Here is a 25000-nt window from a genome sequence, read left to right as displayed (position 1 = left end):
ACTATGCACAATATCTTTACAAGTCAAGAAAACTGTGTGTTATATTGCAAAGTATCAATATAAATATATATATATATATATATATATATATATATATATATATATATATATATATATATAAATTAACTCTCAAGCTCAGGGGGAGAGGGAGTAGCCATAAACTGGTGAGAGGGGGTACCCCGAGAGGTACACTCGAAAACCACACTCTCCCACAAATTGCCGAACCAGTGGGTTATAGTTAAGAAAGGGGAAGGGGTGGGAAGGGTAGAATCTGTGTACATGCGTGTACATATCTATCTAAATATTTTGACGGCTCGGGTACACTAATATATATATATATATATATATATATATATATATATATATATATATATATATATATATATATATATATTCATTTAAATTTTCATTTATCTCTCCCAAAACAGCGTGATGTTCATTTTCTACTGTGCACTAAAGATCCTGTGTGCTCTGATGCTGGTAAAACTAGACCTGAGGTTCAAAGTGCCCGCCAAAAGCATTTGTCAGAATATTGGAAGCATTTTTACCAACTTCGAAGTTGTCCTGCTCATCTTTGTTGTCTTCATTTCTGGTTAGTTCATCTATTTGATCAGTTTTGGTATATTGGTTAGCGACAACCTAATTCTTACAGTACCAATCGATTTGATTGTGTTCTTATATTTAGAATTAAATAAATTTGTAAATATCAGTACTTTTGATATAAAAACTATGCTTTTATAGTCAACAATCTGACCTCTTTCAAATTTCTTTTAGTATCCTGAAATTTAGTAATATGTATTTCTCAAGTAATTATTATCATCATTGCTCGCTATGCTACAACACTAGTTGGAAAAACAGGATGTTATAAGCCAAGGGGCCCCAACTGGGAAAAGCAGCCCTGTGATGATATGAAAATAAAAAAATAAACAGACTACAAGAGAAGTAATGAATAATTAATATGAGCTATTTTAAGATCAGTACAGTAACAACGTTAATATAGATATTTCATATACAAACTATAAAGAGAGACTTATATCAGTCTATCCAACATAAAAACATTCACTGCAAGTCTGAACTCCCGAAGTGTCCCAGTGAATCACAGGACATTTGAAGAGGCATTCTTCATCAGATCTGACCCAATTAGCTCCCTAACTTCATAATATTGAAACTAAAGAGAGACTTAATCATCCAGTCCAACATAAAAAAAAAAAAATTTATTGCAAGTCTGAACTCCTGAAGTGTCCCAAAGAAACGCATTGGTCATCAGATACTGACCCAATCCTCTCTCTCCTATATCAGGGATGTGCTACGGTTTCGTAGAGAACTTCCTGCCGTGGCACCTGCGGGATCTGGGAGCCACCAACTGGTTCATCGGCATCCTGACCACCATCGCCTCCGTGGCTGCCATTCCCTTCCTGGCCATGTCGGGCGTCATCTGCAAAAAGTTTGGCAACATCCAGTCCATCTCATTCGGCCTCGTCTGCTACTCCATCAGATGCGTTGGTGAGTTCCTTTAGCGAAGTGTTCATGTTTTTTAGAATTATTCCTTAATTGGTACTAGATAATTATGTATAATTACCAGACAATGTTTTTTTTCGCGTTTAAAGATTTAAAGGCCACTCATGAACAGGAGAGATAAGGGGACAGTCACAATGCCCTACCTAGCAGGATAATGACCTAACTATCAGTACAATGCCCTAGCTAGCATGAAAATGCCCCATAGACTAACCATATTTACATATAATCAGAGCCCAAGCACCCTCTCCACCCTAGCTAGGACCAGGGAGGGCCAGGGAATTACTGATGATGAATCACAGGCTCCCCCAAATCCCCCTTCCTTAGCTCACAAGGATGGTGAGGTTGCAGACACTACAAGAAACTATCGAGACTCCGAGTGACTCAAACTCCTGTCAGGCAGATCACAAGGCATAGAGTTTACAATAGTACATTAACTATCTCCATAAAGCAGGTTATAATTTTACTCAGTGACTAGTATTTAGTGAACAGCTTTCGGGAGAGAAGAATATTCTTTTGGAAGGAGGGAGGCGGGGAATGCATTGTTCAACCTTTAAAGGTTTAAAGGCCGCTCATGGATGGCAGAGGCATGGAACAGTGACATTGCCCTAGGAAGCAGGACAGTGTCCTAGAGACTAACCAAATATACATATGATCAGCGCTCAAAACCCTCTCCACCCAAGCTACGACCAAGGAGGGTCAGGCAATGGCTGCTGATGACTCGGCAGACAGACCTATAGGCTCTCCCAAAACCAAGGATGGTGAGGTTGAGCGGGGCTCGAACCCCCAGTCTGGCGTTCACCAGTCAGGGACGTTACCACATTAGCTACTACAGGTTTGAGGTTTCCAAATGCTCTTGTCGGCGTCAATGACCTTAGATGTCAGGATGCCAGAAAACTTTAAATCAATCAATCAATCAATCAATGCTCTTGTTATATGAACGATTAAGTAGTGCTACATAGTGATATATGTAGTATCACGTATTGTAATACACGTAGTACTCCATGTTCATTTTTGATGGGTAAGCAATTAACAACCTCGTTCCGAAAATAAAAAAAAAAAACATCCTGTAATTGGCCACAATGAAGCCCGAGTAGCCAAGAGAGTGACTAGATAAGGGAGAATTTGTTCTGCTGTTTTGTTATCAACGCACTGAATTTTCATCGAAAAGTCTGCAGTTCGGCTTAAAATGAACAGAAGAAAACTGATTGTCCAACTGAGGTAAGGGATATTGATGAAAAGTTAGAAAATGAAAGGAAACTTAGGTAGAACATAAAAAGAAAGGATAGAAAAGACCCGTTCCCTTATTCGATTTCCATCACTTTTCAACTGTTGTTAATTATATAAATTCGACTTTATTCCCAATTATACATTATATTTATACGTTTAGTTCTCTTCTTCAACGCTCTTCATTCCTCTCTTGCATGAGGATGTATTACCCCGCCCAACATTGTTAATTGGTTCCACAATACTCGACGTAGATCGGATTTTCATACAATAAAGTGACATACGTTCTATGTAAAAATGTGGAATGATTCAAAATAATAATTAAAATGATGAAGGTGATAATCGTGATGACGGTTAGTTGCATATCTCAATTTAATAAAATTTGGCCTTGTTATTCAAATAACACTGATACCTAACGCTAATACCATGCAACCCTCATGAGTGTCCTTCCATGCTATTATTATTATTATTATTATTATTATTATTATTATCATCATTACTAGCCAAGCTAAACCCTAGTTGGAAAAGTAGGATGCTATAAGCCCATGGGCTCCAACAGGGAAAAATAGCCCAGTGAGGAAAGAAAACAAGGAAATATATTAACTACAAAAGAAGTAATAACAATCAAAATAAAATATATTAAGATCATTAACAACATTAAATTAGATCTACCTTATATAAACTATAAAAATTCATAAAAATAAAAAGAAGAGAAACAAGATAGAACAGCGTGCCCGAGTGTACCATCAAGCAAGAAAACTCTAACCCGAGACAGTGGAAGACCATAGTACAGAAGCTATGGCGCTACCCAACACTAGAAAACAATGGTTTGATTTTGAAGTGTCCTTCTCATAGAAGAGCTGCTTACCATAGATAAAGAGTCTCGTCTACCCTTACCAAGAGGAAAGTAGCCAATGAACAATTACAGTGCAGTAGTTAACCCCTTGAACGAAGAAGAGATGTTAGGTATTCTTACTGTTGTCAAGTGTATGAGGACAGAGGAAGTGAAAAGAAGCCAGACTATTCGGTGTACGTGTAAAAGAAAAATGAATGATTTGAAGTTCTCTGGCATCCTGACATCGGCCATTGACGCCGACATCGTTTATTATAAATAAAAATTAAAAGAATATTCAGTTGAAACCAGAAAAGTAAATATAATATAAAAGTTAAATAGCATTAAGAAAACCTGTTTCTGATATAAATTCTCTAGCGATAGTATGTCAACCGGTGGCTGGTGTCCTAGCCAACCTACTACCAACTAGTGTTTATAATTATTGTTCAAAATTCGATAAATGACGATATAATGTCTATTCGTTCCTAGTGATCCTGCTGGCCTCCAGGAAGGCTCTCGCAGTAAATCAAATCCTGATATCCTGAATCTTTGTCCTTCACAATCCCCTATCAATAAGCTTCCATTTATTACATCTATTTTAACATGTACGACGAACATCATGTTTCAGCAATGACTTTCGCTTCTGTTTACTTATCAGTTTCTTGTCGTAGTCTTTGAAAACTAGATATTAACATTGATTCTTTTTTACTTGGCTAGACATGTTTATAATAGATCTGGTGTTTTTCATTATGGTTGATGAAACTTTTTAAATAATATTAGGATGCAAAAATATGAGTAGCCAATGCTTTACTGTCTTGGATTAATACGTATTCTGCATATTTCAGTCTCGTGCAACTCCATGAGATTAAACTACTGTAGGTATGATTTTTACTGTAATGAATAGTTCCCTAATCAACATATACAAATACAAAGTTTATTCGTCTTCTTTTATTAACGTGCTTTTTCCCATTTTTTGTATGGTGTAAGCACGGTTGCTTTCTTTTTGAAAGACTTTCATTTGACTTTGGGGTAGACCGTATTCCCGATCGGCTGCCCTGCCTGACATAGCTTTAGACCCCGGTAGCGTATGTTAATGAGTTGTACCAGTCAGCAGTGTCCTTCCTCCCAGCAGCGAGGAGTCCTGCCGCGGTTAGGTAGACAGTTCGAGACGTGTGAGGTGTCTGTTACGTTTTAAGAATATGTTGGATTACCGCTTCTATTTGTCATAAATGAAATAATATTCCTGAATATCCATTTGGATCATTCTAAGAAATATCCCTTTCTAAGAGGGTATACCTTAACGCGGTAAAAGGATTTGCGTATTGCCATGATCAGCAAAGCTGTACTAGTCAGGGCCAACCATAGGTTGTTTGGTGTGAGTGATCGACAAAAATCTCCCACCATCACCAAATCGCATAGGCCAGCGAGGTGACGAAAACTGGACACACTCCAGACATGAATTTACATGCCTTTGTCCTGCTATGGACTAGAAATTGCTGCATATTTTACCTGCGCCAACGAAGTTTGAAGGTGGTTGTGTATTACCCGCAGTTTTTTTTTTTTTTTTTTTTTTTTTTTTTTGTGAACAGCTTCCCTACCACAATTTTAATCGTAGAGTAATGAAACTTGCAGGTATTAACTGTTATGTAAAAAGTTGCAAATGATTAAATTTTGGAAGGTCAAGGTCAAAGGTCAAGGTCACAGTCAAGCAAATAGTCGAGAAATAAGCTGCCGCGGTGGAAGTCTGCGCTCTACTGACTGTCCCTCCGGTTGTTGGTGTTGTAAGAAATGTCCGCCGATTACTTCACCAGTAAGTCATGAACAATTCTCAGTGGAATTATATAGTTACTTTGTTTGCACTCGTAGAAATAAGTTGGTCCATCATAGAGGCAGCTAAGTCTCTCAGTGTAAGCTGACGGCACGCCATCTTACTACAAAATCATTCAAAACTATCTTTTGGTCATGTAATGTTTTACGAAAGATTCTTCCAGTTGATACAAATTTTCTTTTTGATTTCAAATTGCTACATGTCCGCATTTTTGTCATCGATTTTACGTTATGATAGTCTATTAAATTGTAACGGCTTTAATTAACAAATGTAGCTCTAATGAAAACTATAATTTAATGGCTTAAGTAGCTGTCTATAGATATTAAATAGTACAAGATAGTCTTCGTCAATTTGTTTGAAGGTTTAGCCTTTGGGGTTAAGAAAAGTTATGCAGGACCCGAATGATGTTGGAGGTGAATGGCCCATTATGTCTTAGTCTATGAAACTAAGGTAATCGTCTTATAAATACTTTTGTGTCCAGATCTACCCATATAGCTCTGTATGTCATGAATCTTACAACATATTAGAGAGAAAAAAAAATTTGCCAAAAAATAAAAAATGCCAACAAGGAAGTAGTTGGGAGTTCTACGGCAGAAGGTCTTATCCAAGATTTAGTAGAGGAAGGATGAACATGGGCGGTACCGTAGTGTTCTTTATAGCTAGAGTAGCTTCCTGTTTGGTGATAAGGCTTCACGTTAAAGTAAAAAATGGGTGTTCCTGTTTCTATTAATTTCTCACTCTTTCTACTAGTTTTCTGGGAGGCTTTCTTCGCCTTTATTAATCGAGCAAAGCTGAATTCATCTCCCACGGGCCATTTCAATTTTGTTTGCTACTAACCAAAATAGTTTTCTAGAGGCAAGCGAATTGCTTGATGTCTCGAATTCAACTTTCCTCTGGCATATGAATCTTCTTCTTCTTCTTCTTCTTCTTCTTCTTCTTCTTCTTCTTCTTCTTCTTCTTCTTCTTCTTCTTCTTCTTCTTCACTGTATAAATGAAATCAGTCACGAGACAGTGATTTATTTAGTTTATCTTCCCCAGGGCTATCATCATCGAGATAAGTAATTCATTCTTATTGTTAGCAATTACAACCCCTATCTGTTTTGCATATTAACTCTGAGGCCCAAAACATTTTGGAGACCTCAATCTGGTTATATCATCTAGTTTTCCTGTACAGTACTTAAGCTTCTTATTCATTTAGTCTTCCATTTTCAAATATGTGGGTCCTCATATCTTATCCTAAGCCAGTTTTAGATAATTTCTTACTATTTTTCCTCCTTAATATTGCTATGTATTTGTACTGTAACACCATATGCGCTTCGTATACCTGAGTAATGTTGCACAATATTGCATTGATAGAACATGTTAACACATTAAATATAAGTGTAATAGCGTATGTTATGAAAGATTTAATCATAATTGATTACTCAAAGATAGGGTGTGATTCTTGTTACTTTTGTAATGCAGTAGTATCCAGTCTTTTAAGAGCGATGCTCATTTGTTACTTTCATGTATTTATGCAAGTTTTCTTTACGTCGATGTGCTTACTCAAGAGTCACAGGCTATTGAGAACTGAGCAGTATATTTGAGGGCTATCCTAAATCAGCTACATTGATAAATATTACATATATATTTTACCCCAAAAATTAAGTATTCCTTGGAAGTTGGTACTATATTACTCTGGCCTCATGCAAGTACAGCCTTTACTTTAATTGATAAACCCATGTTAGTTTAGTGGACATGACATTTCCCACCGTTGAGCTAAAGTTCGTGTTGTGTTACTCTGTTAATTTAATGTTTTCACTGTTCTTGAAATACTCTATTTGCATTATTTATTACTTCTCTTGTTAATTCATTTCCTTATTTCCTTTCATCATAGGTCTATTTTTCGCTGTTAGAACCCTTGGGATTATAGCATCCTGCTTTTCCAACAAGGGTTATAGCTTAGCTTGTAATAATAATAATAATAATAATAAAAATAATAATGAATAATAATAGTAATTAATAATAATAATAATAATAATGATGATGATAATAATAATAAAAATAATAATGAATAATAATAGTATATAATAATGATAATAATAATAATAATAATAATAATAATAATAATAATGAATAATAGTAAATAATAATAATAATAATAATAATAATGAATAATAATAGTAAATAATAATAATAATAATGATACTACTACTACTACTACTACTACTACTACTACTACTACTAATAATAATAATAATAATAACAACCATTTCTACGAACTTTATTTGCACGCATTCCTGACTTTCCTACGACCTCCCAGCCACGCATTTAACATAAGCAAATAAGTGTTTTCTGAACACAGCGGGACAGTCAGTTCTATGACTTAATGCAATAAGGGACAGTTGTCGTGAGGAAAGATAATTGAAGAGTTGAATTGAATTAACTCTCCTTCTGGGAAGTGGACCTTAGTTTAGATATTTTCTGTTTGAGAGCTGCGGGCTGTATTGTCATCGAACACGCTAATAACATACTGGATATTGTTTGCTTGGTACAGAAGGTCTCCAACTTACGAACGTTCGACTTACACACATTCGGAGATACAAAAAAAAATGCAATTGAAAATAACAAAGATGAGATACAGAAATACTGTAAGAAAACAATATTATATCATTTAATACAGTAGACTTTTGTTGACTTTTGTAGCTGGGAATCATAGACATGGGATTCAGGTTAGGCCTACCCTAGGTCAAAATTCAACTTAAAAACATTCGAAGATACAAAAAAATGCAACGGCAAATAACAAAGATAAGATAAAGAAATATTGTAATAAAATAATATATCATTCAACAAAACGACAATCGTAATAAACTAGTATGTATCTCATATGAAACCTCTTTGTTGTTTATGCAGCTGGAAATCATAGGCATAGGATTCAAGATAGGCCTACTCTAGACCAAAACTTGACAAAATTCAACTTGAAAACAGCTTTTTGAAACCTATTAAGTTTGTAATGGTACTTTACTGTATATTTCGATTGATCTTAATCCCTGACGGTATTATAAAGCTTATGCGGTTTCTGCATGAGAGAAATTAAAGTATGTTGACGAAATGCAAGACGTCAGAACACTGACTAATTACAATGAGATTTTAATGAAAGTTTTTTTCATTTTATTAATTTGCAATTTTGTCTAAACGTTTTTCTAATTTGGATGAGGAATAAATACAAAACATTGCGTAATGTGAACGATTGCCAATAAGAAGGAAAATACAGTTCTAAGGAAAATTTGTCTTTTAGACAACCGTAACGTGTGTAAACTGCTAATTCTCCAAAAGTCGTAAAAGAATTATTCTCAACGGGTGGCTGGTACCCTGGCCAACCTACTACCTATAAGCTGTAATGATTAATTTATCTACTTCAATATGGTTTCGAGAATTTTTTTTTCTACCAATATAGATTTCGCCTACTTATTGGCCTTCTATTTTACTCCGTCCCAGCTTCCTTTCCACCATGCTGCTGTCCAACCTCTTTTACCTTTTAAATTCATAGTACAAATGCAGGGTTTGAATCTGTACTGAATGACCTTCCCGGACCTAGCAATGGAGCATATGGCCCAGATTCCATAAATCCTTTCATTTAATTCGGAAATACAACTTGCCGTTCTTTCAAGGACTAAAACGTGCGAGAACAAATCTTGAGAATACTAAAACAATTTTTCAGACTCTTCAAATTGGTCTTAATAATACTACGATGTAATTAACCATTGGTTTTCTAAATGGAATAGACAAACATATTCATCACCTCCTTTACAGAAAAATAAATAAGCGCCATTATAACAGACCCTCCATGGTCTTAGCTTGGGTGGAGACGGGGCTTGGGCGCTGATCATAATTATGTATATGGTCAGTCTCTATAGGGCAATGTTACTGTCCCTTGACTCTGCCATTCATGAGCGACCATTAAAAGTTTTAAACCTTTAAAATGTGGTCAGCTGGGTTTTCGAAGACTGATACTCGGCAAACGATCGAATAAATTTAGGTAACATGAAAAAAGGCTTTTAGGAAAATTAAGGTCAAGTATGAAAACCAAATAGCACGGATACAAGCAACAGTGTTTTCAGTTGTAAAAATTAAAATGATACAGGACTCTATTAAACAATTATATGGGCATAACGTTACCTAGTACACCAGGAAAGATGTAAGAATTGGATGATTGATAAGGGTCGTGGTGGTCGATGTGGTAACGTTCATGACTGTTGAACGCCAGACTGGGGTTCGAGTCCCGCTCAAACTCGTTAGCTTCTTTGGTCGCTGGAACCTCACCATCCTTGTGAGCTAAGGATGGAGGGGGGCGGGTTTGGGGAAGCCTGTAGGTATATCTGCTGAGTCAACAGCAGCCATTGCCTGGCCGGCCACTCCTTGGTCCTAGCTCGGGTGGAGAGGGGCCTTGAGCGCTGATCATATGTACAGTATATATGGCCAGTCTCTGGGGCATTGTCCTGCTTGATAGGGCAATGTCACTGTCCCTTGCCTCTGCCATTCATGAGAGGCCTTTAAACCTTTTAAGGAAGGAGTACAGGGGGTTTAGGCAAAGAGAGCGCATGGATCAAGAGTTTCTATATGAAATAGTTATTTGAGATGTTTGGAAGTCAAATAAAATGCTCTAAGTAGCATACAGTATATGGACTTGGAGAAAACCCATGCTAGAATTGATAAAGATGGAAATACGAAAGCTGTTAGAATGCACGTTTTTTTATGCTAGATTTCAGATAACTAAGAAAAGTTTTTTCTTTAAGAAATAAGGGAAGGATGTGCTACATTACATAGGTAAGAGAGTGACTAGTTTGGTTAGAAAATTAGTCTGAATTAATGATGTTATGTCTCCGTGGCTGATAAACATCTTTATTTATGGAATGAAGTGGTCGGAGAAAGGACAATAGATGCAGGTGTAAAGTTATGGGATAAGCAAATGGAATGATTAATTGATCTAAAGTTTTCTTACATCCTGACCAAATGGGATGTGAAATGGTTAATGCTTGCAGGATATACAGTGCTGATGGTAACAGTGTAGAGAAACTACTGAAGCTGGTAAAAGAGTTTTATTATGATCACAAGAGGAGAAAGTTGGGAGTAAATATCAGCACGAGTAAGATAATAAGAATAAATAGAAATTAGGAAGATGGAGTAATGATTGTTAAAATAACTAGAAGAATGGAATTGACTGTTATGGATAAATTTTAGGGATAAATACAACCGATGACAGCACAATGAGGCTAAATGTGAGTCCCAAAAGGAAAAGCAAGATTTTTTTTTAAGAAACTTGACTTCTCTGTGGAAGTCGAGGTGAGATTGTTGAACCCACTCTCCTTTATGGAAGTTAAATGTGAATGGTGAGTGTGAACGAAAAAAAAAAGAGGTTGAAGAAGTTGAGATGATCTGTTTGCATAGTATATATGAAATAAGCAGAATTAATGGGGGTGAGAAATGTGGATAGTAACGGAAATGATGAAGAAGTTAGTGTAGGCTATGTGAAAAAAACGGATCAAAGTATTTCTAAATGGATCGGTTATGTGGGAGGAATGGAAGGCAATAAATGAATAAAGAGAGTGTATAATACAGAACTACTAATAGATACAATAAAGGACACTTGTAAAGGGGTTAAAGGTCGCCCATGAACGGCAGAGGCAAGGGACAGGAACAATGCCCTAGAGACTGACCATATATACATATGATTAGCGCCCAAGCCCCCCCCCCCCCCTCCACGCTAAGACCAGGGAAAGGCAATGGCTGCTGAAGACTCAGCAGGTAGACCTATAGGCTCCCCCAAACCCACTAACCTTAGCTCACAAGGATGGTGAGGTTTCAGACACTACAAGAAACTATTGAACTTGAGCGGGTCTCGAACCCCAGTTCAGCAGAACGAAGCGACTAATGTTAAAGGTTTTTATGGTACAATGGTTTCGTCGATGATTCGACTGTTGAAGGTTGAAAATGTCTGTGACAGTTGTGCTGCTTATCTCATGATCCACCCATTTGTAAGGATACCTCTCTCTCTCTCTCTCTCTCTCTCTCTCTCTCTCTCTCTCTCTCTCTCTCTCTCTCTCTCTCTCTCTCTCTCTCTCTCTCTCTTATATATATATATATATACATACATATATATATATATATATATATATATATATATATATATAGCATATATTTATAAATACAATGTACATATATAATGTATATACACAGACACACACACACACACACACATATATATATATATATATATATATATATATATATATATATATATATATATATATATATATATATATATATGTGTGTGTGTGTGTGTGTGTATATATACCTGTATATATGTATATAATATATATATATATATATATATGTATATATATATATATATATATATATATATATACATATATATATATATATATATATATATATATATATATATATATATATGTGTGTGTGTGTGTGTGTTTGTGTATTGTGGCGTTTGAAGCCGAAAGACATACACGTATCGTGACTATCACACGTTAAAATAGCTGAAAAACACCCAGAGCTCGTTAGAATAAAGTAACCCTTTTATTACGGGATATCATAACCTCGAGGAGAAGGCACAAGACTCCTCGGGACTTAATACAATAAGGAAATCGGAATCTAGGATAAAAACGACTAGAGATTATACCCGAAGAGAATCATATTTGAAATATGCTTTAGAGAGACATTTTGCCGTTTTATAAGTGTCTTTAGATGCACAGTTTATGTTTTAAAGGCCACTCATGAATGGCAGGGGCAATGGACAGTGACATCGGTCTATCAAGCAGGACAATGTCCTAGAGACTGACCATATATATATATATATATATATATATATATATATATATATATAGAGAGAGAGAGAGAGAGAGAGAGAGAGAGAGAGAGAGAGAGAGAGAGAGAGAGAGAGAGAGAGAGAGAGAGAGAGCGTATATGATCAGTGCTCAAGCCCCTTTTCCACACAAGCTAAGACCAAGGAGGGCCAGGCAATGGCTGCTAATGACTCAAAAGACAGACCTATAGGCTCCCCCAAACACCCCATCTTAAGCTCTCAAGGATGGTTAGGTTGCAGCGACCAAAGAAACTAACAAGTTTGAGCAGGACTCGAACCCCAGTTCGGCGATCACCAGGCAAGGACGTTACCAACAAGCCACCATAACCCAAGAATCCCCAAATACCTCTGCACCCTATCACACCCTTACTTAGCGGGGAGTAACCAAACGATAGTGTAGCAAGAGATGGCAGAAGCGGTGGGTGGGAATAAAAACAAGAATTTGACTTGCAGTAAGGGTGTCGCTGGGTGTAATTCTTCAGAGAGAGATGCACCATGAAGTCTTGTATCCAACTGTACATAAAGCTTGAATATCTCCATAGACAAATCATGACTAGAGAGAAATCGATTGATATATTAGAATTAAGGACTCAAATTAATTATCAAACGTTTTCTTGTTTACATTGTTATTATTTTCAAGTTTTGGTATATGTAACGAAAAGCAGAGACAAAGACCAGAGCTATCTTTCAACAACTTCCCCGTCTAGCTCCTAATAAGACTAAATTGTAGATCTGCGATGACAGAAAGACAGAGTTTACTTCACACATTTCCCGGTTCATTTCTGACAGCGCATCGCTCAAAGTGTCAGTATAAATTGCGTCTCTCTTCATGTATGCATAGTTTCACGCCAACTACTGAGGCATAAAAAGCGTTTTTTATGTTTTTTACATCCTATCAAATTACCATTGTTATGTACATATCCTATATAAGTATACTAGTGTAAGCGACCCGTCAAAAAGGACGGCTGACTATTTCGATAGATATGGTAACCCCTCTCATCTGTGAATGACTACTGGCTCTGTCACATACCCGAGGGGCGGGGAGAAACCTAGTAATTACACGTACAGTAATGCCGCTGAGCGTGACCGAAATATATATATATATATATATATATATATATATATATATATATATATATATATATATATATATATATATATATATATATATATATATAATATATACACATCCAAGCACTTACTCTATTATATAGGGAAGATAATTATAGACTCTTACCTGTAATGAGGCAAATGGAGTGTCATTGTAAGCTATTATTACCTTTCAGCAATACAGCATGTTGATATCAATCGGAAGTCTAGTCACCTTGAAACAACATACAAACATTATCATTTGTAACAGTTTCGTTCAAGTAAAATTCAAATCCCTTAACTTTACGGAAGTCCGTTAACAAATTTTCCCACAATCCTGCTAACTCACAAACAAGTAAATAAGCAAACAGGGGTCAAAAGGAAACATATTGAAGAGGTCACATCACTTACTATGCCCCGTTGCTGAATATGGTAAACTCAAAATATTTTCTCGTTTTCTGCGTTCGAAAGTTTACATTTTTTATTAACCTGATTCTCCCATTTTTTTACTTGATGAGGCACCGAGATGGTCATTGCTATAAAAGTGTGTACTAATAGACTTGCTTAGCTAAAAAAGCACTCTGAGAGTGGAGACCTCCACCACGGCAGCTTATTTCTCGAAACCAGCTTGCCTTCTCCAGAATCACTTTAGACCTTATGCGTATTTGAAGTCCGTGTTACAACCATGTGCGAACATAGTTAAGGTTAGGGTTAATTTGGTTAACCTTTTGCTCATCCTTGACCTTGACCTTTGACCTAGAGCCTTCAAAATTGAATCCCTTCCACGTCTCAACATAACAATTAATCCCTGAAAGTTTCACTACTCTAAGAGTAAAATTTATGGCCAGGAAGTTGTTCATAAACAAACGGACAATTAGGGTCGAAAGCATAACCTCCTCCCAGCTTCGTTGCCGAATGTAATTAAAAAGCCGATGAGAGAAGTGAGAAAACCCTGAGAAATTATTCGAAAATATAAATCATTCAACAAACATGGGTAGATATGTGCCAAAGATATATGTCTTTTTACACACGCGCGCACGAATTAAAACGCACATGGCTAAGTATACATTTCCTGTCATTGTGCACTAACATTAGCATTACATAAGATCATCATCTTCTTCTCCGCCTAGTGACGCAAAGGGCCTCTATTATATTTCGCCAGTCATCTCTCTCTTGAGCTTTTAATTCAATACTTTTCCATTCATCTCCCACTTCACGCTTCATAGTTTTTAGCCATGTAGGCCTTTGTCTTCCAACTCCCCCAATGCCTTGTGAAGCCCAGTTGAAAGTTTGGTGAACTAATCTCTTTTGGGGAGTGCGAAGAGCATGCCCAAACCATCTTCATCTACCCCTCACCATGATCTCATCCACATATAGTATTCGAGTAATCTCATATAGTTTCATCTCTAATCCTGTCCTACCATTTAACTCCCATATGAGATACATATATGTAACTAAAGCAATGTATACTAGTTTTAATTATCTTATCGGTAATGTAATAAGTTTATACTTGTGCTCTATGAAAATAATATTAAAAATAAAATAATTAGAACGCTTTTCATAGATCTAGTATCTTATTGATATTTTTACTTGTATTGAGTATCACATTTTAAGTTAAAACAAATCTCAGACACTTTAATGAAAATCATATCTAAAAGATTAAAATAAGTCGAATAAAAATTCTCAGACATTTTAAGACTAAAATAAGTCTAATAAAAAATCTCAGACATTTTAATGAAAAGAATATCTAAAAGATTAAAATAAATCTAATAAAAAATCTCAGACATTTTAAGACTGAAATAAGTCTAATAAAAAATCTCAGACATTTTAATGAAAAGAATATCTAAAAGATTGAAATAAGTTGAATAAAAAATCTCAGACATTTTAATGTAAAAATATCTAAAAGACTAAAATAAGTCTAATGAAAAAATCCCAGACATTTTAATGAAAAGAATATCTAAAAGATTAGGCTAAAGCTTTTTGTACGTAGAAATAGTGAGTGGGTCCACCCCGCTCTCGACGAAAGTGAACAAAATTAGAGGGTACTTATAAAAAATCAAGCTATAGGGCCTATATCAGTTTAGTGAGGTCAGTGTTACTGTATGGACACGAGCCGTGGTATGACAATACAATATCCAATAGATTTTGTAGATTTGAGAACAAAGCCCTCAGAAGGATATTGGGAGTTAAGTGGCAGGACAGGATTAGAAATGAAAATATAAGAGAGATTACTCGAGTGCCATGTGTAGATGAGAGCATGATGAGGGGTAGATGGAGATGGTTTGGGCATGCTTTTCGCACTCCCCAAGAGAGATTTAATTCACCAAATTTTCAACTGGGCTCCACAAGCAACTAGAGGAGTTGGAAGACCCAGGATTACATGGCTGAGGACTATGAAGCGTAAAGTAAGAGATGATAAATGGAGAAGTACTAATTTAAAAGTTCAAGATAGAGACGACAGGGAAATCTAACCGTGGCCCTTAGCATCAATAGGCGTAGGATTGAATTGAATATAGGATTTAGGCATTAAGCCAAGCACTGGGGCATCAAAGGCCATTCAGCGCTAAATAGGCGTAGGAGATGATGATGATGATAAAAAAAAAAAAAATACCGGTATTGAATATAACAAGAGCAGTGATGCAAAGAAATTCATTGATATATCTTAGGGAAATTTAAAGAAACGAAATGATTAAATATGGAAAGCTGGAGTTTAAAAAAAAAACTATGGATAACAATGAATAAGAATAAGGAATTGATAAATGATTGGAAAGTTTTTATCGAATAGGCCTATGTAGAAGACCTACCAAGAGTAAAGTCGCTCATGAACGCTGACCGCAGAATTTTTTTTTCTTTTTCCAATATCCACAGATTGGCTGTTTCGGTTGATCTACATTTAAGAAAGATAATACCTCTTTATTGTTACTTTATTTGGTTATTATTGCATTTATTACCGTTCTCTTAATTTCCCATCTAATCTCTATTATTTCCTAAAATATTTATTACCATATTTCTGAATGTATAAAACAATAACGAATTTGTGTAATTATAATACAACATGAATGTAATATATCATATTTCTTTTACAATTAGTATATACCGATAATTAAAAAATTCTTAGAAAATAGGCAGATGTGACAGGAAAATTTATGAAAGCGCTTTCCACTCGTTCTCAAAACTGACAATCTTAAATGTGAATGGCTGGGATTAATCGAGACAAAAAAAGAAAAAAAAAAGAAAAAAAGGAAGAAAGGAAGCAGCAGCAAGAAATAACAGAAGAAAAGATCGACTCATAACTGACGTTAAAGAACGAAGGAAAAGCCCGCCATTGACTGCGGTTGGCGGCGCTGAAGTGGTGCCATGAATACTTCAATTGGAGCTGATTGCCCTCCCCAAGTGAGGAGGAAAAGAAGAAGAAGAAGAAGAGGGTCAGAGTTACCAACTACTCTAAATTCTCTTATCCTTTTCGTGTCTGTCTTAGACACATTTCCTTGAGAGCCGTCCTTATCATTCCACTAAAGATGAGACACATTACACATTACTTTTGTTGGTGCTGCGAACATTATCCCATGAAAAATGAGACGTTACTTTTGTTGGTGCGGCGAACACTTGGTGGAGAAGAACAATGCTGCTTATATGAACGAAATGCCTAGGAGTGTGGGAGGCCATATTTAACCTAATTGAATTTGGCCTTCGGAGTGCTGTACATGGTAATAAGACGGAGAACTCGCATGCTATTTTACCAGAAAGTTTTCCCGGAAATTAAACCTTAATTCATTCTTAGGAGAAGAGAATATAGAGGTGCCAAAGACTCACCATTAATGTGTTCTACTAGGACGAATATCAATGAATTCTTCGAGTATTTTTGGTAAAAAAAAAAAAAAAAAAAAAAAAAAAAAAAAAAAAAAAAAAAAAAAAAAAAAAAAAAAAGGAGCAGCTATTCACTGGTAGGGTCAGTTGCAGTCTTCTATAGACCCTTAGAAGTTGAAGTGTCATGAAACATCACTATATCCTGTTCCATCTAACCCTGTATGGTTCAACATGTTTCATCTTCAGCATTAAGGCTTTTCATAAAAAAAATTCAATACTGTATACTGTTGGAGGCCTTGAACCACCACTGCAACAACAATATATTTCATAATCATATATGAAAAAAAATCAGAAAGTGATAAGGTAGAGAGAATGATCCCCTAAGTTTGTAAATGTTTACAAATAAATTTTATTGCATTAGAATTAGTTTCGATAATTAACGAGTCGACCAGAAATGACCATTGCTTTTGTTAAGTTGTGGGCCATTGCAGTATTGTGAAATTGACATCAAGGTTTTCTTACCATTAAATTCTATGAAAATTATAAAATGGTTAATCATAAAAAGTGACTTTACATTCTTCATATGAATGAATTACCGAAATAGTAAAGCTAAAGTCGACGTTTAGAAATAAGCAACGCAAGCAACTTTTGGTTATCATCAGCCTAGTGACACGGTAAATGGAATCGGCCTAAGGATGAAGAGAGGTCTGGAGATTTGACGCAATCATGCTGCTGGCTGTTGCTAGAGGCCGTTCGAAGACATGGCTGGGTGGAAATGAAGCTTAATCTTTTTACCCCCAGGCTATTTGGAACTTTCCAATCCTTAAATCCCAGGGGTTATTTTTTTTCCAAGCACATTTTGCAGTATATTCTTTTTAAATTGCTCTAACAGCCTTAATTTTTGTCATAGAAAGGTCAGGTTAGTCTCATTCTCTTGGAAAATGCCTGAAGTTTCTCAAAAAATTATAAAAAAAACATGCACAAAAAAAATGTAACAAGCAGTTTTTTGCAAGGACGTACCGGTACGTCCATGGGGGTAAAGGGGTGGTTTTTGTGAAACGTACGTCCTTTGGGGGTAAAAGGGTTAATCTTTTTTGGCAATCATCTGTAACACTCGTGAATTGACCGCCTTCTGGAGGGTTACATTTACGGACGCGATAGATTCAATCATCGTTGAGGAAGACGCAGATGCAGTGACCAAAACATGAAAAGAATATTCATGGCCTACTCAAGAAGTGAAAATCACTACTTCTATGTACGCTTTATAGGAGGAACAGCAGCTTTTGTTGTTTTGCCAGGAATATAGAAAAGAGAGGAATAGTATAATATAGCTTTAAAAACCCTACGAGGATTACCTTGTTTTGCCAAGAATGTAGAAAAGATAGAAATGTTTTTATAGTTTATATAAGAGATATTTATTTTAATGTTGTTAATCCTCTTAAATTATTCTATTTTCCTTATTTCCTTTCCTAATGGGCTATTTTCCCTGTTGGAGCCTCTGAACTTATAACATTCTGCTTTTCCAACCAGGGTTGTAGCTTAGCTAGTAATAATAATAATAACAACAACAACAACAATAATAATAATAACATTGAAATAATTAAACTTAAAAAACCCTACAAGGAATAAATAAGGAAAATAATAGCATCATTTCTATTCAGTGAAAGAAATTGAGAAAAGCAAAAAAAAAAAAAAAAAGATATATTAAACCTCATGTGGAGAATAAAAAAAAATTGTATAAAAGAAAGACTATCTCAAACTAGAGGGACACTCAGTAGAGCATAGACCTTTTGTTTGACCTTGACATTGACCTTTGACCTTAACATGCATTGATTTGCGAGTATTTTCATAAACTCAAATATGAACCAAGTTTGATTACGTGATAAGAACGTTTTGCTCGGCCGTGGCCTTGACCTTTGACCTTCCAAAATTTAATCATTGCTAGCCCTTTACATAAGTTTCAAATCCCTGTAATTTCCCTAACTTTACGAGTAAAATGGTGGCCGTATGGTTGATGACCAAAATTTGACTTTTTGCTTGACCTTGACCATTGACTCGACTTTGACCTTCGACCTTAACATGTATTAATTGGCATGAATTTTCATACACTTAAATATGGACCAAGTTTGAAGTCTCTGTGACAACGATGTCTAAACGTATAGCTAATTAAATGAATTGGACATTTTTACTTGATCGTGACCTTGACCTTCCAAAATTTAATCATTTCCAGCTTTTTACATGACATTTGATCCCTGCAAGTTTCATTACTCTACGGTGGCCAGGAAGGTGTTCACTAGCAAACACACACATAAACAGACACACAAGCACACAAAAAGGGGGTAAAACATAACCTCCTTTCAACTTCGTTGACAGAGGTAACAACGGAACTATTAGAGGCGCCGTTGCAAAGGCTATGCCTCATCCCTGATCCTGAAGATTTTTCTTTCTATGAAATACTATGAATGCAGAATGTGGGAGGTATTTTCAAAATGCGGGAGTGTTGGTAGGTCTGCTTTGACATTTTTCATCATCGAAAAAGATCACAAATTATTATTATTATTATTATTATTATTATTATTATTATTATTAGCTACGACCCTAGTTAGCAAAAGCAAGATGCTATAAGCCCAGGGACTCCAACAGGGAAAGTAGTCCAGTGAGGAATGGAAACAAGGAAATAAACTATATGAGAAGAAATGAACAATTACAATAAAATATTTCAAGTACAGTAACAACATTAAAACAGATCTTTCATATATAAACTATAAAGAGACTTACGTCAGCCTGTTCAACATAAAAACATTTCTGCCATTTTGAAGTTCTGATTCAACTATCCAATTAGGAAAATCATTCCATACTGATGAATGATATCTCTATTTGATATATAAACAAGTTTAAGTCACTTGTATACATGTTCTATTTCAGATCTGGGAAAGGTAAACCTATTTCATAAAATCTTAATTAATAAAATTAATCAAGGGTCTATACCACTTCAAATTTTTTAAATTCCGTAAAAGATCTGCGCATGTTTACCATGAATTACATTTCTGTATGACAAAAGACAGCATTACTGTTTTTTTTATATATATATTTTACGTTAGGACCACTGTATCAAGAAAGGCAAAGGAATCTTCAAATGTAAACAGTTCATAATTATACCAGAAAGGCACTGAATGCAGACCTCCGCAACGGCAGCTTATTTCTCGAAACCGGCTTGACTTTTCTAGAATCATTTTAGACCGTAGGCGTATTTGAAGTGTTTGACAACCATGTGCGAACTTGGGGTTAAGGTTAAGGCTAATTCGGTCGACCTTTTGCTCGACCTTGACCTTGACCTTTGACCTAGGACTTTCAAAATTTAAATCACTTCCACGTCTCAACATAACAATTAACCTGAAAGTTTCACTACTTTATGAGTAAAATTATGGCCAGGAAGTTGTTCACATACAAACAGACGAACAGGGGGGAAAATATAACCTCCTCCCATTGTTACAACATTAATACGTTTGCAAGCGTTCTAAGGTACAATTTACTGTATAAATGATATAGACGAGGACAGTGTACCCTACGTATTACATATACGCTCATACACTCTACTGCCATTGTTTTTTTATCTCTCGCTCTCTGGTGCACTGATAATAGAACCTGTTTAAGCTTGCCATCACATGTTTTAGATTATTTGAATTTTTGTGACATTCTTGCTCTCAACTGCTTATACATAAGCTCGTCATCTGTTGAATAAACTTCACTCGCGTGTATAAAACAAGTGCAGTACAACAGACTTCCTTGCTTGAGGAAATAAAGAGAGAGAGGGCCTTGCTCTACATTTCCTAACTTATCGAAGGTTCATTCCTGCCTCTACCTGTTCTATAAGACTGATAACGATAAAAGAAAAGAAAAGTAAACGTAAACTGTCTCTATAAATCAATTTCGTATTGAAAATTGTCGCACAGTTTTTCAATTTGATTTTTGAGAATTTATTTCCACTTCGCACAACAGAAATTTCCTTCGATTTTAATAACTACTAAATAGACTATCCTCTCTCGAACGTATTCTTCCAAAATTAACAGTATATTTTGTCAAGTTTGAACGAAAAAATCTCGTTATTTTTTCTTTTAAAATAAATTATAATAGAAGAATTACTATCACTTCCAGAAAAGTCCTCAAACTCTCTAATATAATTTATTTCCCGCGAAATCTATCAAAGACTCTACTAGAACCGGCACTTGGTAGAGTGCATACCTTCTTCTATATCATGTTGTACATCATAAGATCAGCAATTGAATTATGCACATTTTGGCACTAATTTAAAGCATAAGGACGTTTTTACCTTTTCGTGACCTTGACCTTGACTTTTGACCCAATCACTCGCAAAATGTAATTAAACTGTCCTTGAGTTATGGGCAATCATCCCACCAAATTTGATGAGATTCGGTCAAATAGTTTTTAGAGTCATGCGAATCACAAACAAACAGACGGACACACAAACAAATAAATACAAGCCGCCTATCAAAACTTAACCATGGCGAAGGCAAACAGAGTTTATCTAGCTCGATATCATATCATTCCCAAGTATATCTCACCTGCGAAGTATAATCGAGAATAACCAACAGATGAACTTGTCATTACCCTCCCTTTATGTCCTCTCCATTACAAGGTTATGCTTGACTCTCAGCCTTTAAATCACACGTCCGTTTTATGAACAAGGATGTTGCATCAGTAGTGGTGCTCAAGAACCACGACACAATACTCCAAACGATTGGTCGTTGTTGACTCCCCTCTCGCAAAAGATTGCACTATTATTGATCACATTACCAGGGAGGGTTTCAGATTTGGAACTAATATTCGCATTCTTGAATTCTGAATTTGCATCCTCATCAAATGAAATTTCTTAGGCTTTACTGAAGCCCAGGTTTAAAAAGGCAGAAGTGAGAGTAAAAAAGGGGTGGTGGTTCGAATCCCCACCCGGCCAGAAGCTGTTACCATAAAATGAATTCCAAGTGGATATATATTCCCAAGATAGAATTCGGTATTAAATGCCATTCGTGGGTGATACTTACATATATATATATATATATATATATATATATATATATATATATATATATATATATATATATATATATATATATATATATATATATCTCACGCAGCGTGAAGTATAAGGTGAGGTATGGAGAAGTGTTAATTTAAAAGTTCAAAATAGAGACGACTGGCGAAATATATGACACTAAGAGACAGAAAAAGAGAAACATGGATAAGAGAGCGAACCAAAGTAGAGGATATTATAACAACTAATAACAAAAAATGGACATGGCAGGACATGAAATGAGAATGACAGGTGATAGATGGACAATTAGAATAACTTAATGGGTCCCTAGAAATAGCAATAGAAGCAGAAGAAGGCAGAGAAGACGATGGATTGACGAACTAGAAAAGTTTACGGGTGTGAACTGGCCACGGTATATATAGACCTTGGAACTGGCATAGAAACACCATAAACACACGCAAGTGGAAGGACATGTCTGAAGCCTTTGTTCTGTAGTGGGCTGATGATGATGATTATGATGATCTACACCTGCCATAAGGATAGAATTATCAGTCAGGAACCCCATACTATAAGGGTTTTGAAATTAATATATTGATAGTGATATCCATATTGATGGAAAGAGCGATTTCAAATACTCGACTAGTTATTATTATTATTATTATTATTATTATTATTATTATTATTATTATTATTATTATTACTAGCTAAGCTACAACCCTAGTTGGAAAAGCAAGATGCTATAAGCCCAAGGGTTTCAACAGGGAAAAACAGCCCAGTGAGGGAAGGAAATAAATAAGTGATATAAGTAGTAATGAACAATTGAAACAAAACATTTTAAAAACATTAACAACATTAAAACAGATGATATTTCCAATATAAACTATAAAAAAAAAACTTGTCACCCTGTTCAACATTTGCTGCAAGTTTGAACTTTTGATTCAACTACCCGATTAGGAAGATTTCACAACTTGGTCACAGCCGGAATAAAACTTCTAGGAGAAGACTTTTTGCACAAAAACCTGATAATCCAATTTGCGATCTATTTCAGAGATACTCTAGAAATGCGAGCAATGATATTCCATTTGGTTGGTTAAGGAGGAATTGATTAAACAACTGTTGGATACTTTTACAACATCTATGATCTAGTGATATACCGACGGTAACAATCACTCATGGAAGTTGGTGGATGTCCGGGTATTTGAGAGAAACTTCTATTTCACCCCTTTCTGGATGACAGGTGTCTGGGAGCTCGAAAATGTAGTTAAATATTTGATCGGTTTCGCTCTCCAAGACACCTGACGTGTAGAAAGGGACGAAATAGAAATCTCTCTCAAACAACCGGACATCCACCAACTTACAGTATATGAGTGACTGTACCAAAAATGGTACTGATCTACACTTAAAAATTTGCCGTAAAAGAGCTGTAAAAATCCAGGAATAAAAGTTGCCAGACATTTACAGTTTCAAAAATGGATATGTTGACGTAAAGGAGTTATGTTACGGTCACCAACTTATAAAAAAAAGGGTAAAAATTACGGTCGCCTGTATTTCACTGGAATGCGGCTGAGAACTGTATATTTTTACTGATAATTTCCGATTAGAACTACGTTTTTTTTAACAGTGTACAGTAGCACTGCTGGTGCCTATAGTGGTATGAAATTGCCCTTGCAAAAGCGAATGTCCGTTTCTGTCGTTGCAAATCTTTTCATATAAGCCGTTTTAGTTATGATTGATATAATTACTAATTACACCTGCCGTTATAAGGAATCTCGTGAGTAAATTCTTGAAATACTGAGGTAGCTCAAAATAATGCGTTTTATTCACCTTGTTCTATAGATATCTCTTTAATTATTTCTGTGTTAACCTTGTGTAGCATAATGGTATTAGTATCAATTAATTCTAATGGCATTTATATCCAGTATTATGAAATATGTTTTTTTATGCCTTAAGGATATCATTATTATTATTATTATAATTATTATTATTATTATTACTAGCCAAGCTACAACCCTATTTGTAAAATCAAGATTCTATAAGCCCAAGGGCTCCAATAGGGAAAAATAGCCCAGTGAGGAAAGGAAATAAGGAAATAAATAAAGGATGAGAATAAATTAACAATAAATCATTCTAAAAAACAGTAACAACATCAAAATAGATATGTCCTATATAAACTATTAACAACGTCAAAAACAGATTGATAGATAGATTCACTTTAGCCAACAGCTACAATAGCATGATTAAACCCCCCCCCCCTTTTTTTTACGTCATTTACATTTTTAATGAACTGGAGTGGTACAGAAACACACAAATATGAATTATTTGCCTCTTAAAGGTTTAAAGGCCACTCATGAATAGCAGAGGCAAGGGACAGTGGCGAGGCTGACTATATATCCATCTGATCAGCGACCAAGTCCCCTCTCCACCGAAGCTAGGACCAAAGAGGGCCAGGCAATGGCTGCTGATGACTAAGCAGATAGACCTATAGGCTCCTCTCCCAAAAAACCCATCCTTAGCTCACAAGGATAGTGAGGTTGCAGTGACCAGACGAACTAACGAGTTTGAGCGGGACTCGAACACCAGTCTGGCGTTCACCAGTCAGGGACGTTACCACTTCGGCCACCGCAACCCTTACGTTCATTAATAGTATATCCTTATCTATTAGCAGGAAAAATACAGTATCTTTGAATTCACATAATTGTGACATTAAACTCTACCTGAAGCATTTAAACTTATCAAATAAATACTATGTTAATAAATCTTAATCTTTTAACTAAATTCTATTGGTATGGT

At 35.6% G+C, this 25000-nt stretch overlaps 2 protein-coding genes across 2 annotated transcripts in view; one reads left to right on the top strand and one right to left on the bottom strand.

Moving 5' to 3' along the window:
* Nucleotides 1–25000, bottom strand: part of LOC137629488 (spermatogenesis-defective protein 39 homolog) — a 194352-nt gene that overhangs the window by 155702 nt on the left and 13650 nt on the right. The window lies entirely within an intron of this gene.
* Nucleotides 1–25000, top strand: part of LOC137629487 (major facilitator superfamily domain-containing protein 6-like) — a 53713-nt gene that overhangs the window by 19175 nt on the left and 9538 nt on the right. Inside the window, exons 5-6 of the mRNA XM_068360820.1 lie at nt 429–592; nt 1300–1503. Coding sequence (XP_068216921.1) covers nt 429–592; nt 1300–1503 — 368 coding nt within the window. The remainder of the gene's footprint in view (nt 1–428; nt 593–1299; nt 1504–25000) is intronic.

The sequence above is a fragment of the Palaemon carinicauda genome, chromosome 37, assembly GCF_036898095.1.
Source record: "Palaemon carinicauda isolate YSFRI2023 chromosome 37, ASM3689809v2, whole genome shotgun sequence".
NCBI lineage: Eukaryota > Metazoa > Arthropoda > Malacostraca > Decapoda > Palaemonidae > Palaemon > Palaemon carinicauda.
Note: the sequence above shows the minus strand (reverse complement) of the source record. Positions and strands in the feature narration are given on the sequence as shown.